Raw genomic sequence first — 15179 nt, 5'->3', positions numbered from 1 at the left:
TTGGTCAACTAGACCACGCTCTTAAATTGCTGAAGAATATGGCTAAATGGAACTGGGAAGCTAATTATGTTTCTTAGTGTGAGCTTCCTTGTTCACTTATGATCTAATCTGGATGTACCAGACATTTATGAGCAAGACCATACCGAAATATGTTGCCATAACTTACTTCAATGTTTTACCTGCAGAAAAATAGTGTCATATTATCCGCCACATACTATGAATTGAGATGAAACAATGGAGGTATGTGGAGTCATGAGTGATCCGACATCATTTTTCGGTATCACAATCATTCTCCAGGGATGACCATTTACCATGAAGTTCTTCTGCATAATTTCTATGAGGCACAGCAAAAACAGTGCATAAGCAAATGGTCTCTTAGAGGATATCAGTGTTTATGCTCATTTGCATTGAAGTAGAAGTTATATAAGTAAAGTTTTTTAAAAAATAGAGACTTACTAGGAAATGTCATTCGAGTTGAGTCTAAATACAACTTTTTGCGTAAACGCCGAATAAATGATGGTTGAAATTTTAACTTTTTGTACGCGCAAACAATATACAATAGTGCTACGTGACCCGCTGCATGACCGCTGAATAACAGCGTTTGATGATGTGGCAGTGCAGTGATGTGGATATGAAGCATAACATAGCAATTTGCTTCTCCTTTTAGATGTTCTACCCTCTTCATAAAAACAGATACATGATCAACACAAAGTATATATGGATTTTATATCTTCTTAATTAGCTTCTTGACTTTAATTTCTTGTTCTTCCTAATTTAGATGTATGGTCTCCCTTTTCCAGTCTCTCCCCCATATTAAACCTACATATGTAGTTCAAGATACTTTGGAAGTGGCTTTGGACAAACTTTGCTGCGGATCAAAATCTCAATCAGATTCACTGATTGCTTTTGAGATTTGAATGAATGAAAAAATTATTAATTAAGATGAAAGAAAGTGTGATTTCAGTGAAATTGAATCTCTTAAGTTGAGTTGTATTTAGAGGGTATAACTTGAGAAGAGGGATCTCGTTGTTCAATCCCCAAGTTAATGTTTAGTAAAATACGTTTTTTTTATTCCTTAGAAAATGCTGGATGGTGTGATGATAATAAGAAAATATACTTCAAAAATCCATAAGGAAAACTTAATTTCATCATTCGGTGAGGTGGATAATGTAGAAATTATCACTCCTACACATCAGTGACACATCATCAATCGTTGTTATTCCGCTGTCATGCAGCTGTTCATATAGCATTTTCGAACAACATATGACATCAGCAGGTACCTACAAGATATTCCAATAGGATTATGTAACATTAATTTCACTGGAAATATAAAATTGAGAGCATGCACCTACCCTAAACCAATCGACTGTACACAGAAGCGTTCATGATCGTACTTGTTTTAGCATTTCTTCTATCTTTTAGCACCTCTTGAACTAACTTCGTAATGGTATTCCGTAATAGCCTTTTTGCCATTCCATTTCACTTGTAACAATAGTTTTTCACAATCTTTCAAAGAAGTAACATTTTTTTCTCCCAAATCTTTCAAAGAGACAACGCTCTGCATGTGAGGAATTGCCTCGATGTACCAACAGTTCATACCCTTGGCCTTATCATCCCAGAGTTTGTTTAAGGTTGAGGTTTTAGGGTCATAGCAATAGAGTCTCGTCTCAATAGAGTCTCGTCTCAAAAGGTCTGTGGAGGTGGTACCACAATAGAACTTGATCGTTCCTTGTGATTGCGAATGGTGTAAAGTTTTGATACGAGTCTTCCCAGCATATCTTGAACTCCTTATTCCAGTGTGACGAACTTTTGCAGTGGTAGTTTTGTTTCAGGTTACACTCTTTCTTGGCGTTATTAGTACGGCCATTGATATTATTTCTCTTGTATACCCATATGTCAGTGCGAGAAGCTGTATAGTTTGTGGAAACCAAGTACAAATTATTATTCCCTCCAAGCAACTTGAGTGGAGAAATGCAAGAACTGTTGGATTAACTTCAACATAGAAGTCACTAACAAGCTGGTTAGGACAAGATTAGGAAATTGATGTAATCCTAAGGGAATTAGAAGTCATCTAGTTCTAAGAAAATGAAAGACATGCAATAAGGTAATAGGACTAGGAAAAGGAATTCATAGTTCTATATATATATAATCACCAAAGTTGAGGTTGATCATATGAGCAAGATTAGAGCTTGTGTTTAGTTTTGAGAGATTTTCTAAACATCAATAAAGAGAGTTGTCTTTATATAAGCTAAGTTTCATCTTGCAGTTGCCATTAATTGGTATCAGAGCTTGTCTACACCGAGCCATGGGAGACGAGAGCACCATCATACGTACAAGATTTTTCACAAGCACAATTGAAGCTTAAGGGGGAGAATGTTGGATTAACTTCAACATAGAAGTCACTAACAAGCTGGTTAGGACAAGATTAGGAAATTGATGTAATCCTAAGGGAATTAGAAGTCATCTAGTTCTAAGAAAAGGAAAGACATGTAATAAGGTAATAGGACTAGGAAAAGGAATTCATAGTTCTATATATATATGATCACCAAAGTTGTGGTTGATCATATGAGCAAGATTAGAGCTTGTGTTTAGTTTTGAGAGATTTTCTAAACATCAATAAAGAGAGTTGTCTTTATATAAGCTAAATTTCATCTTGCAGTTGCCATTAAGAACGTGGCAAGGAGATGTGATGGAACTTCTCACTTTCCATATCAAAGGCTACAATCTCACTATCTTCTAACATATTATCACTTGTTTGCAACCAGTAAAGTGCGCCATTTGCATAAATGCCTGAACAATAACCAAATGCGTAACCTCTGTAACGTTCCATAAATCCGATGTATCTCCACTCACCACCAATAGTATATACCAGAACATGTCCCTTTTGTTCCTCTGCATGATAGTATATCATAATGACCTTGTATTTATCAGTCAAAGAACAATAACCAAGCCCACCTGCTAAACATCCAAAGGGAAGCCTTGGTCTTGGTATATCCAGAGGCATCTCATAGTAATTATACTCCGGAAGAAAGACAGATTCTCCAGTTAACGGGTTACAGATTATAAAAGGAACTGCCCCCAGAGCATCTTCAGTTTTTTTGCCAAAACAAATCAAACCATTGCAAGACCCAACCATGGTGTTTCTCGGGGAGGATTCTTTAATAAACTTACCGTGTTCTATCTTCGTAAGTGTGTCGTAAGAGTAGTAGTGGTTGATCTTTGCATTATCATAATGATTATGCTCATCTTCATAGAAAATCTCTTCTCTACAAGTTGTGCGATGTTCAACATGACAGAAAGCGAAAAAGATACCCGGCTTTGCAGTTTTATAGCGGAGGATCGCTCTCCAAGTTGTGCAAACTCGTTTGGCATGTAATGCTTCCTTAAAAGGTAATCCAGAAAGTATATTTTCTAAGATATCCCTGGGGAGATCATCCATCTTGCTGTTGTCTAAGTTCTACCCTAATTCTATCTATATACTAAAGTTTTTCTGCTATTTTTTTCTTTTCACAAAGATTCTTTTTAATGACGGCATGCTTACGCGAAGTGGATCGAAGAAAACCTAAATTGAAAACTACTGCGAAACCTATTCTCCTTATTTTGTACACTGTCAAACCCACCAACAGAAATCTTCACGCCCGCACCCAGTTTTGAAGGAAAAATTTCCTCACACACCCATAATTTCATAAAATAAGTTTATTGGATTTCTTTTAGAGGGACAGAATACGACTAATTTGAGAGAAGAAGAAATAATGGCAGCGCAGCTGCTACTGAATACAAGAGATGAAGATCAAGAGAAGCGGATTGTTTCAGAACAGAGAGTGAAAGAGAATGGTTATGAGCCGAGAGACAGCTGATTGAGATCAGATCGATAAAAAAGAAATTGAAAGTGATTCTGAGATAATACCGAGATTGGAAGGGATTGACAATGAAACTGAGTTCGTTCTTTAGCTTAAACAGATCGAGAAGTAACTAGGGTTTTCTGCTGGTTGGTTAATAGAGATGGGTTGCAAGATCTGTGGTCAGTAATCGATTTGAATTGAAATTAAACAAGGGGAAGATGGTTGATGGTAAATTTGGATAAGAAATTGAGAGTTTGTGGATTGTGGGGATGAATTAGATGGGGTTTCGTTCGAATTGTGATGCTTTAAAATAGAAAGGAATAACGGGTTGATCTCGGATTTTAGTTTGAATGAAAAATTAGATGGGTTTTCTGGTCGGAAATGGAAACAACATGAAGTTGCTTCTGTGATTCATGGCTGCATATGAAGGTCTTAATGGTATTGATCGAGGTGGTGAAAATGGTTATGAATCGAGAAGTGGTTTGAATACGAAATAGGATGGGTAAATTGCTTTCTGATTTTCGTTAAATATGTATTGTAGATAAGAATTTTCCTTCAGGTTTTAGTTTTGCAGCGAGAAGGCAACTCCATAAGCTTTAAATCCTACGAGTAATATTTTGTATCCAACTTGCACTTTTGTCTTGGTACGATTGTCTCATTAGTGATTAAATAATCATACAACAGTAATTTTCCAGGTCAATGTCAAGAAGCAGAAGAGCCCTTTTCCTCCAAACTTTGTGCACTCCCTTGTTGGTTCTCACATGATTACGTTTACCTTCTCCCATGAGTTCTCGTTATTATAATCCATAATAATCTGAGTGAAAATATAAACATCATGTATCGTAGTGTAATATTTGGATCTCAAGTTCATTAGATATACATAAGCTTGAAGTGTTTATAAACAGTAGTGCTTCCATAAAATGATGCATAAGAAAATGATGCTAGTTATAATGCTTTTTTTTGTTGCGTTTTTCGAAGTTGTTATAGTACTTTGTAGTTTTAGTTGTCGTTTTTCAGAGGTGTTGGTGCTGTTGGTCGGAAAGCTACAAATGTATTTGGTCATATTGGTGTTGGTGTTGGTAATAATGGTTGAATAATCTGTTATGCAGGTATGAAAATGATTGCATAACCTGTTATGCATCTACAAAAATTGTTGCATAACTTGTTATGCAGACCAGAAAATGGGTGCATAACATGTTATGCAACACCTTTTTTGTTAGTATTGTAACCAACAAAAAAAAAGATTTCATAACTTGTCATGCACCTAAAATAATATCTGCATAACATGTTATGCAATCATGAAAATGGATGCATAAAGCATTATCCAACCACTTTTTTGTAAGCACTGAAATAAAAAAATTGATGCATAACTTGATATGCGTCCAAAAATATGGCTGCATAACGCATTATGCGTCAACTTTTTTTGCATAATGTGTTATGCATCGAGAAAATTGTTGCACAATCTTTTATGCATCGAGAAAATAGATGTATAACCTGATATGCATCCATAAATATGGATGCATACTGCATTATGCATCAATTGTTTTATGTACGCACTAAAATCAACCAAAACAATGGTTACATAACTTGTTATAGATGCATAACTTTGTTATCCAAATGCATAATTTGTTATGTCGTGGAGAAAATGGTTGCATAATTCGTTATGCGTCTGCAGAATGTGTTATGCATCTTTTTTGGTGGCTGCATAATGGTTATGTATCAAGTTTTCGAAATTTTTGCCTAAAATGATGATCACCTCCGATTTTTTCGTGAAAAACAAAAATTTGATATTCTTGTTTGTACTCGTTGCATAGCTCTTTTAAAAAGATTTCTAATGATATAAAATTTGTAAAATTCCAAGGCGCGGATTTTTAGATATGTTATATCCAAGTTGCGTTGCCAATTATATCCCTGATGCATAACCCGTCAAGCGGATGCATAATCCGTCATGCATACATTTTTAATAATTTCATATAATTATGGGTGTCACGGAACTAAAAATTAATTGTGGGCCTGACAATGAGAATATTATTTTTTTTGGACCTGCACCTATTTTTCCCAAACCTAAAACCTAATGAAGGTAGAGCAAAGCCCAATTAGTACCGATGGGCTACCACCTGATTTGTACGGCATGGCAGGGAGGGAGCCCACAGGCGCCTATTTCCGGTCATGGGCTTGCCTGTCCTGTATTTGAGGTGGGCGGATAGCGTTTATTTGAGTACGATTTTTTAGGGACCATGGTTTTTTTGAGGAGACCATGGTTTTATTAGGCCACCTTCCTTATAGTGATAAGGGGTGTCCTAAAACGTTGAAATGACTAACCTACCCTTAACCTAATTTAATTTAAAACAAACCTAATAACCACCTATATATATATAACCACCACCTCCTCCCACCACCACCACCCACCAACGCCGATTACCACCACCAACCACCGATTACCACCACCACCACCGCCGCCCACCACCGCCGATTACCACCACCACCTCCTCCGATTATCACCACCACCAACCACCGATTACCACCACCTCCTCCTCCCACCACCACCACCACCACCACCACCGCCTATTTAAGAAATGTAAGAACATCAATGCAATCACAATTAAGTTCAGTTACATAATAATTTTATCGAGTATAAAAGACGCCAGCCGCAACCTGATTCTGCCATGGGACCACTCTGGAGGTATTTTCCAACAAACCCTTCGCTTTAATTTGATTTTCATTGCTTCAATCGAATAGAAATCATCAAAATAGGGTTTTAATAGAAGTTACAGAGCCATGTTCGGTTAGGTCGATTTTTCAAAAAACCCTAGTTTACTAACCGAACTTCTTGAAAATGAAGAACACGAAGAACAGTTCGTTCCTATTGGATTTAAAACTAAGTCACCGAACTCTCTGTTCGGTTGTTTCGCAAAAAAAATTAAAATTACAAAGTAACCGAACTCCACCCTTAGAACCGAAAAAAAAAACAAATCCAGTCTAACCGAACTGTGTTGTTGTGGCCACTATGTTGAGTTCCAAAATAACCGAACTTAGCTAATAGAGTTCGGTTTGTTCGCAAAAAAATTTAAAACTACAAAGTAACCGAACTTAGCCAATAGATGCTGGAACTTCACATTTTTGTTTGTTTGTTAAGTTCGGTAACTTCACAATTTTATCGCAAAAACCGAACTCAGAGTTCGGTTGGTTAGTTGTTAGGTTCAAGTTTGCGAAAGAACCGAACTTTGTAAACTTATATACTCTTATATTACGTAAAGTTCGGTTAGATCAAAAGTGCATGCAGTTTGCGAACCAACCGAACTTTGTACACCAAAGTTCGGTTAGCTGAGAACCAACCGAACATAACGCTGTAACTCCTAGAAATTATTAGAGAGTTCGGTAACCTGCGTGTTTGGAACAAGTAACCGAACTACACTTTCAGATGAGTTCGGTTACTTGTTCATCTCACGGGGCAACCGAACTACAACTTCAGATGAGTTCGGTTACTTGTTCTTCTCCTTCATCTTCTCTAACTCTACTCTCTCAATAATTCTACTCAACTAATAATAAATCCATCTTTTAATTTAATCTCACTAATTGTTTTTAACTAAATCATTCACTAATCATAACCTAAAATTAATTAAGAGGGTAGATTAGGTATTAAATAAATAACTAGATATGGGGTGACCTACAATTACTTCTAATGCCTTTACCCAAAATAAAACCATGGTCCCCACAAAAACACCATGGTCCCCAAAAAATCGTTCAATTTCTTATTTGAAACCTTATATAGTACCGTGTTTTGGGCACCACCCTTTTTGGTGGGGACCATTATGTGATAAAAATATCTACCTATATTTTAAGGAGCGCCCTAAAATGTGTAAATGACTAGCCTACTCTTAACCTAATTTAATTTAAAACCAATTTAATAATCATATATATATATATATGGGTCTTCTTAACTTGTAGCGCTATATATACATGTTAAGGAGTCATTAATAACTCACTTTCTCTCTTGGAGTTTGATAAATTACATTGGAGTTGTTGTTACCTTGAAACTTGGTTTACATGTTTCTCATAAAATATCAATTCCAATTATGCCCGTGTCACTAGATAATTTAATACTAACCCATAGTTTCACTTCTATGGCTTATAATTTCACCGGTGCTCAAGTGATATGAGGCCGCTATGAAATATTTTCTACCAGTAGCCAAATTAGTATTTTTATGTTTTTATAAAAATTTGACCAGAAAAAAAAAATGTTTATCAAAAAACACATCGTTATTAATTACAAATATTGTAGGGTTAGGGAAAAAAACAAAGAAAAAAATGCTTCATGAATCATGAACAGTCGGAGTGGTAGATGTCACTTCCTAATGATTTTGGGGTTAATAGACTAATGAGAAGAAAAGCCGTGAAGAGAATGGAGAATTTCAAACGGCAGGATATCTAAGAAGAGAAATATAAGAAAAGTCAAGATACACGATCAATACAAACCGTGGAAATCTATTAATTGTTGGAACTGAAAAATCTACTTTGAACAGAATATTCAACTTTGTTACTGAATCCGTCTGATAGTTATAACTAGTGGGACTCAAATATTTAAGTTGTTTAATAAACTTGAAGGGTAGTTACGTAAGTTTCTCTCTATATATTAATTTAAGTATTTAAGTTGTTAGTTTTTAATTGTTATCTCATAATCCGAGCAAAAAAAATTAAAAAAACCAAGATAAAAGTGTGTTATTAATGTCTCCTTAATATATATACAGGGCTACAAGTTAAGAAGACCCTATATATAACCACCTCCTCCCACCACCATCGTCGATTGCGGTCACCAATCACCATCACCTCTATATAAATATATATAGGTTAATTTAAACCAACCACCACCATCTCTATATAAATATATATAGGTTAATTTAAATCAACCACCACCACCTCTATAAGTTTGGTTAGGAATGGGAAAAACTTTGTTGAACTAGTGTAACATGATGGAAACGAAGAACATGAAAAACAGTTCGGCTATTTCGCAAATAAAAAATTTTAAGTGCAGGTTGCCGAACTTAGTTTAATAGAGTTTTTGCTTTCAAAGAAAAGTTCGGTTACGTCGATGTTTAGAAGAAGGTACAATTAGAGGATGTTCTCACAAATTGGGGATACTTCCGGTTATATGGAGTTGGATTTTGGCTAAGGGGTATTTTTGAATTGGTATCCCGTCAGAATCCAAATCATCGATACCAATATGATATCAGTTTGAGATTTGTGCTTTGTTCTCCCAATTATACCCAAACTAGTTTCCAAGCAATGGAGACAAATTAGCAGTAAACAAAATGGAGAGTGGCAGAGTTTGAATTTTGAAAGTGCGGACTCACTGTACTGTATTGTCGTATCAAAATTATGATACAATTTGGGCATGACATGAGGAGTAATCATTAAAAAGTATGTGGCCACATCATCGTTCATATTTACAGCATGGATTCATGACAGTTCTGTTTTTGGGTGAACACACTGGTAGCAGTCGGTATTGTTATGAGTTTGAAGACAATACCGACTGTAAAAATATCTCATAGGTATAATATAAGGGGAAAGACAAATGTATGTTACCTATCTTTACTGGACCAGTAAGCTGATTATGAACGTCAAAGCGGTCGTTTTTTTTTTGTTGTTGTAATCACATGGTGGAGTTCGGTTATTGCTTGTGTATCAATGTATCAGTACTTTGAGTATGTTCGTCATTTCCTAGTAGCAGTGAAGGAACTAAATCCCCCTGTTTTAGAAGCTTCAGATCTCCAAATGGTAAACCCAGAATTTCTTCAGAGTATCCCACAAATTAGCCATTACCAAAATTAATTGGATATATAAGGGGTGCTTAATTTACTTTATAATGTTTTTTATTTTTTCAATTTTTCGTATTCCCCAATTTTTTTAGTTTAGTTCGGTTACGTCGTAGAAACAAATTCCTAGCCGAACTTTTGGTTCGGTTACGCCGGAATTTTTTTTCCTAGCCGAGCTTTTGCTTCAGTCACGTCGCAATTTTTTTTCTAACCGAACTTTTCTCTGAAAGCAAAAACTTCATTAAAGCTAAGTTCGGCTACTTGTGTCTTCAGAACCATTAGCCGAACTACACTAGCAGAAGAGTTCGGCTACCTGTTCTTCAAAATTCGTAGCCGAACTCTATTGTCATATTCGAAATTAGTTTATAAAATTTTCATTTTTTCGAAAGTTTTGGCCAATTCAAGCAAGTTTAACTAAATTTGAAGTATACCTGAGTATCCAAAACCCTCATTTCGCAATCAACCATCTTTAAAAGAAAAAAAAAAAGACATCTTCTTCTCAAAAATTATTCTTCTAAAAACACTCAACTAATTAATCTAACCTCACTAATTACAAATTAATTAAACTTAATTATTTAACTAATCATTACACTAACAAATTTAACTAAGAAGGGTAATCTTGGTATTAACATAAATACTTAGATAAGGGGTGACCTAGAATTACTTCTAATATCTATCCAAAAATGAAATTATGGTCCCCACCACCGTTCCTTATATGGGGGCTTTTGAAATCGATATTGTGAAGGGGCATTTCCAGGATTTTCTATGACGAGGGACTTGGTTAAGGGGTAACCTTGAGGTATATCAACTTTCCAAATTAGTATTCCATCTATTAAATCCTCACCCTAAATCAAATTCATTTAAATTGTCTTATCTTTTCTGATTCTTCAATTGTAACTCTTCTTTCTTCTCTTTTCTCTTTCTTAATTTTTTTTTTTTTGGTGTTTGAAATGGGTTAGATTGGTTGAAATCAGGGACACATCTAAGTTGCACATTGATTTATAGTTAAAAATTCTTAATTTTTTAATTGTATACTTATATTCTTAAGTTGTTACGATTAGGTTCGAGTTTATGAAATCAGCCGTAATTTTTCTTACAGTTGGAGTTTTGGTTCAAAAACCTTAACGTAAATGAGTTATAATTGAGTTTTCCTCAATCTTATCCATTAACGTTTAGGAGTTCATTGTTTCCTATCCATAAAATTGTCTTACGGTTGGTTACAAAGGAAAATCCAACCGCAAACACGTCTGAAAAGCTTCAAAATTCATCCATCCTCGGACATCCATCATGGGATATTGTATGTAAAATTTAGTTTCTTTAAGGATTCACTCACCTCAAAGTTATCGCCGGAATCACTCATTTTAAGTGGGTGAATCAAATTCTAGAGTTTCAAAAAAAAATCTCTTATTCTCTTTTTTCCCTCGACTTCTCTTCACTCCAAAAATCCAAAGATCTCAATCAATTTTTTTATTTAATAATTATAAATAAATAATAAATTTAAACTCACAACATATAGTAGATTAGCTAAACTAATTAGAAAATTACAACTACTAAATGAGGGAAAACTAGTCATTATGAAAATATACTGAATATGGGGTTTTGATTTTACTAACTGGAGATTATTTTTTTTTGATGGAAAGTCCCACTAATGCTTTCAACAGACCCTATGTGTGATTTTTCTTATTTTATTTGCATGATAGACAAGTAAGCCTGCTTATGTTCAGTGCTTATGTTCAGTTGTACAACCATATTCAGACGGATTTATGTGTATTTTTTATATGTCAAGAGGAAAAAAAAAAGAAGAGAAAAACTAATATTGGTGGCTTTGAATTGATTGACGGTAAAAGAAAAGAAATTTGATGGGTTTTGAAGGAATTCCTAAAATTGATTTAAGGGTTATAATAGGTTTCGATTGAAGAACAAAAAAATAATTATGACTGAAATTGATGCAATAAAATTGAGATGGGTTATGAAGAAGAAGACGATCCTTAATTAGTTGAATAAAAATTTAACAACAAATTAAACCAAGTTTCTGCGCATAACAGAAACACGGTTGCGAGAGCTAAACCATAGCTTACCAGCTAGCACAACATATTTGTAGTTCCCATCAGCCGTAACTTAGTTAAATATTAGAATCTATTAAATTTTGCTACCATAATACCATGTATTTTCATATCTACTATTTCGGATCGGACTTCACCCGACTTAGCTTACCGTTTTATTTAGGTTGTTGTTGTGTCATTTCCTTTGTGTATGGGTTGTGACACTTAAATTAAGTTGGGGTATTTAGAAATCATTCTCGTATATAACTTAGTAAAAGGTTAAGGTGTGGACATATAGTCACATAAAAAGAATTGTAAAATAAATATATATATATAAAGATAGAGAAAAATAAAAAGGAAATTAAAAAAGAATAATAAATATAATTAAGTATTAATATTAGTATTAATGGGAGGTTATACCCACAATAAATATAATTATAAAATATTAGTATATAGAATTTATTTATTTTCGTATAGTGAGGGCATTGCTTTGCAACTAAGAATTTTCAGGCATAATCATCCTTATATTGTTTGGATAAGAAACAAAAACTAAAGGAAACCAAAAAGAAATTACAAGAAGTTAGTTGGAAGCCTGGAAATAAGTTGGGCTCCAATCCCCTTCGGAATGACAATACCTACCCTCTGAAACAAAAAATTAGTACCTTTAGGTGTACCTTCATGCCTGGTGGAATAGTTTTGAAGACGCTTCAAGAGATCAGTTGCATCATCCCTGAGCTCCCCCAAACTGGAGAAGGAAAGCACACCAAAACCATATGACTCACACGCTGGTCAAAATACCTGGTGCGTTTACGAACAACAGCATTATCCACAGCAAGACCTGGACGGAAAGAACGAACTCCACCTCCGGTGAAGGGTGAAACAACTGTTACGTCTAAACATATGTCCCTTCCACCATCCCAATTGTAGATTAAGATGTATGCAGGCTTTAAGCCACCACCATTGGTAGATATAAGACCCAACTGAACTTCTTTTCTAGCTGGGATACCGACACGAAAACATATGTCTGCAATAGTGTTACGTACGAAGTCGTGTCGAAATCGAAAGAAAGGATTTTAGAGAAGAGAAAACCTAAAGCTAAGGAGAATTACAAGTGAGTTTGAAAATGGAGGTGTATGGAAGAAGTTTCTGCAGAATCAATAGGATTTATTATAGCTAAAATGGTAGAACGGTAGATCCCATTTCTCTCTGTGTGTTTTCTTATATGTGATTTATATTTCACATGATTTTCTATTGGTTTGAGTCTGAAATTTATCTGTGTGATTCTATGCATCTGTTATTGGGGTTGTTGAATCCATTAGCGGGAGTGCTATAATAAGACAAAAGAAGATCACTAGTTAGTAATTTCAAAACCCCGTTACTAGATACTTTTCATAATGACTAAACAACTCTCATTTAGTTAGTGTTAATCATTTAATAAACTAATGATTAAATTAATGATTTCTTATACACTTAGTCAAAAAATTAAATCATATTAAAAGTTGTTTTGGTGAGAAGAAAAAGTGGAGAGATTTTTTTTTTTTTGAGATTTTTTTGAAAAATCCTAGTTTTGGTTCACTCAACCAAAATAAGGAATCAATGGCTGAAAATAATCAGAAACACCTCTAACTTAGCTCAAATATCCTTTTTATTAATCAAAATTGGTGAAAGAACATAAAGAAAAAAAATATTTTTTTCAGAGCAACTTACGGTTGGGTTTTTCATATAAACCAATCGTAAGGCGCATTTACGGTTAGTGGTTGATGAACTTCCAACGATGACAGATCAATATGAAGAGTTACGGCTGGAATATTTTTCTTATGAGACAAACCGTAAAACCAATTGTAAGTAAAATTATGGCTAGGTTTGGTAATGTTTTTATTATTCAAAAAGCACTTTCAAATATATATATATAGTAATTATTTATTTATTTTTATTTTTTTGAAGCACTATTTTTCATATTAGTGTTCGGTAAAATATTTTTAAAGTGCTTTTAACCAAAACCACTTCCAAAATTCCTGAACTTTTAAAAGCTAAGCGAGGGGAGCTTTTAAAAGCTCTAAAAGCATAAGCTTTGGTCCCACCTTATTTTATTGCATGATTTTTCTTTTATATCCCTATTATATTATATAAATGACCAGAATTTCCCTTAAATCTTCGATAATAAATTTCTTATTCTCCATAATATTCTTTAAAGGTTGTTATTTTTATTTTAAATCTATGTCACATTCTTCAAAGAATATTATTTTCACTTTCAAATTATATTTTATATAGCATTACAATTAAAAAGTACCATGGCTGACACCCGTGCCTATTGTTATCTCGCTTCTCAGAGCCAGACTGCTTCCGTGTAAAAGGTGATCCTTGGTAATTTATTCTCTACAGACAAAGACTTTGCCTATCAGTTGGCTCTTCAGACTTTTATCCAGATATGTCGTTTAGAAACAAATCCCAAATCAATTTACAATGTTTGTAAGAGATTCCACTTTATAGCCAAGAAAATATTTTTGAAGGTTTGGATAGCAGTTTACCAAACGGGATTATAAACAGGTTGATTCCAAATTTACCTTCCAATTCCAAGAACCTGTAAAAGCAACATACTTTGGGATGCTAACATCCCCATAAGATAGAGAGTTGTCGGCGCTCCCTGCTATCCCGTAATGAACAATTCCTCGTATATCGAATACATCGAGAAGAATTTGTACTGTGATTCCTGCATTTAGCTGAAAAACATGTACCGCATTTAACAAGTCAATCGGAAATTGATTTTAATGTGCAGTCAATAATAATTAAAAGATTATGCGTAAACCATTGGGGAAAGGAAATATATTTTACTCTGCGTTGGCCTGACATGACGTAAATGACCTTTGTCCCCTTAAATGCTCCCAATGTTGAATTTTCGACCTAATAAAAATTTCACAATTCATAAGATGGAAATAATTATATTTAGGTTGCTTGGATTCAAATTTTTTTTTTATGGCACAAAATGGTTGGATTTGTGCGCAGATTTATAGAGTAACAAAAGAATTTTTCTCATTTATTTTTTGAGAAAAATAATTTATTTTTGATTATTTTATGGATGAACGTGTTACATGCCCTGTGGTTAAAACATATTAGCCAATTGAGCTAGCCAGCTACTGTTAACATGGACCAACAATGAAAAACCACAAAGTTTGCAAGTTGCACAGATAGCATCAAGATTTTGCCATACTAAGTAGGCAAAGGAAAAACCGAGATTAGAAAAGGCATTACCTGGTTTCGGCAAGAATGACATAATTGATGGGAGACTGGAGGACATCCAAACAAAAAACCAGCTCATAGATCATCCTTCATCTCTTACAGTTTTTCTTGGGATTATTTAAGGATGTAACTGATCCTCCTAGGTTCGTCGATGCAGAAACATCCAATGATTTTAACAAGAATAGATAATAATTGAAGAAGAAAAAAAAACTATCAGCGACAGTGATTAACCTGCTGTCCAGGCT

At 34.4% G+C, this 15179-nt stretch overlaps 1 protein-coding gene and 1 long non-coding RNA gene across 2 annotated transcripts; both read right to left on the bottom strand.

The window, feature by feature from the left end:
- Nucleotides 1-2665: 2665 nt before the first annotated feature.
- LOC113291911 (putative F-box protein At1g30920) lies at nucleotides 2666-3439 on the bottom strand. The gene has a single exon (XM_026541392.1). It carries the CDS (start codon nucleotides 3437-3439, stop codon nucleotides 2666-2668), a length of 774 nt encoding a protein of 257 aa, XP_026397177.1.
- Nucleotides 3440-13922: 10483 nt separating this feature from the next.
- Nucleotides 13923-15055, bottom strand: LOC113286482. Its single transcript, XR_003329320.1, has 3 exons — nucleotides 14947-15055; nucleotides 14530-14598; nucleotides 13923-14417 (listed from the first exon to the last, which is right to left on the bottom strand). It is a non-coding gene; the product is annotated as an uncharacterized LOC113286482 (long non-coding RNA).
- Between the last annotated feature and the right edge of the window lie 124 nt (nucleotides 15056-15179).

Source organism: Papaver somniferum, chromosome 6 (genome assembly GCF_003573695.1).
Source record: "Papaver somniferum cultivar HN1 chromosome 6, ASM357369v1, whole genome shotgun sequence".
In the NCBI taxonomy this organism is placed as follows: domain Eukaryota; kingdom Viridiplantae; phylum Streptophyta; class Magnoliopsida; order Ranunculales; family Papaveraceae; genus Papaver; species Papaver somniferum.
The sequence above is the reverse complement of the archived record's forward strand: the minus strand, read 5'-3'. Positions and strand labels throughout refer to the sequence as shown.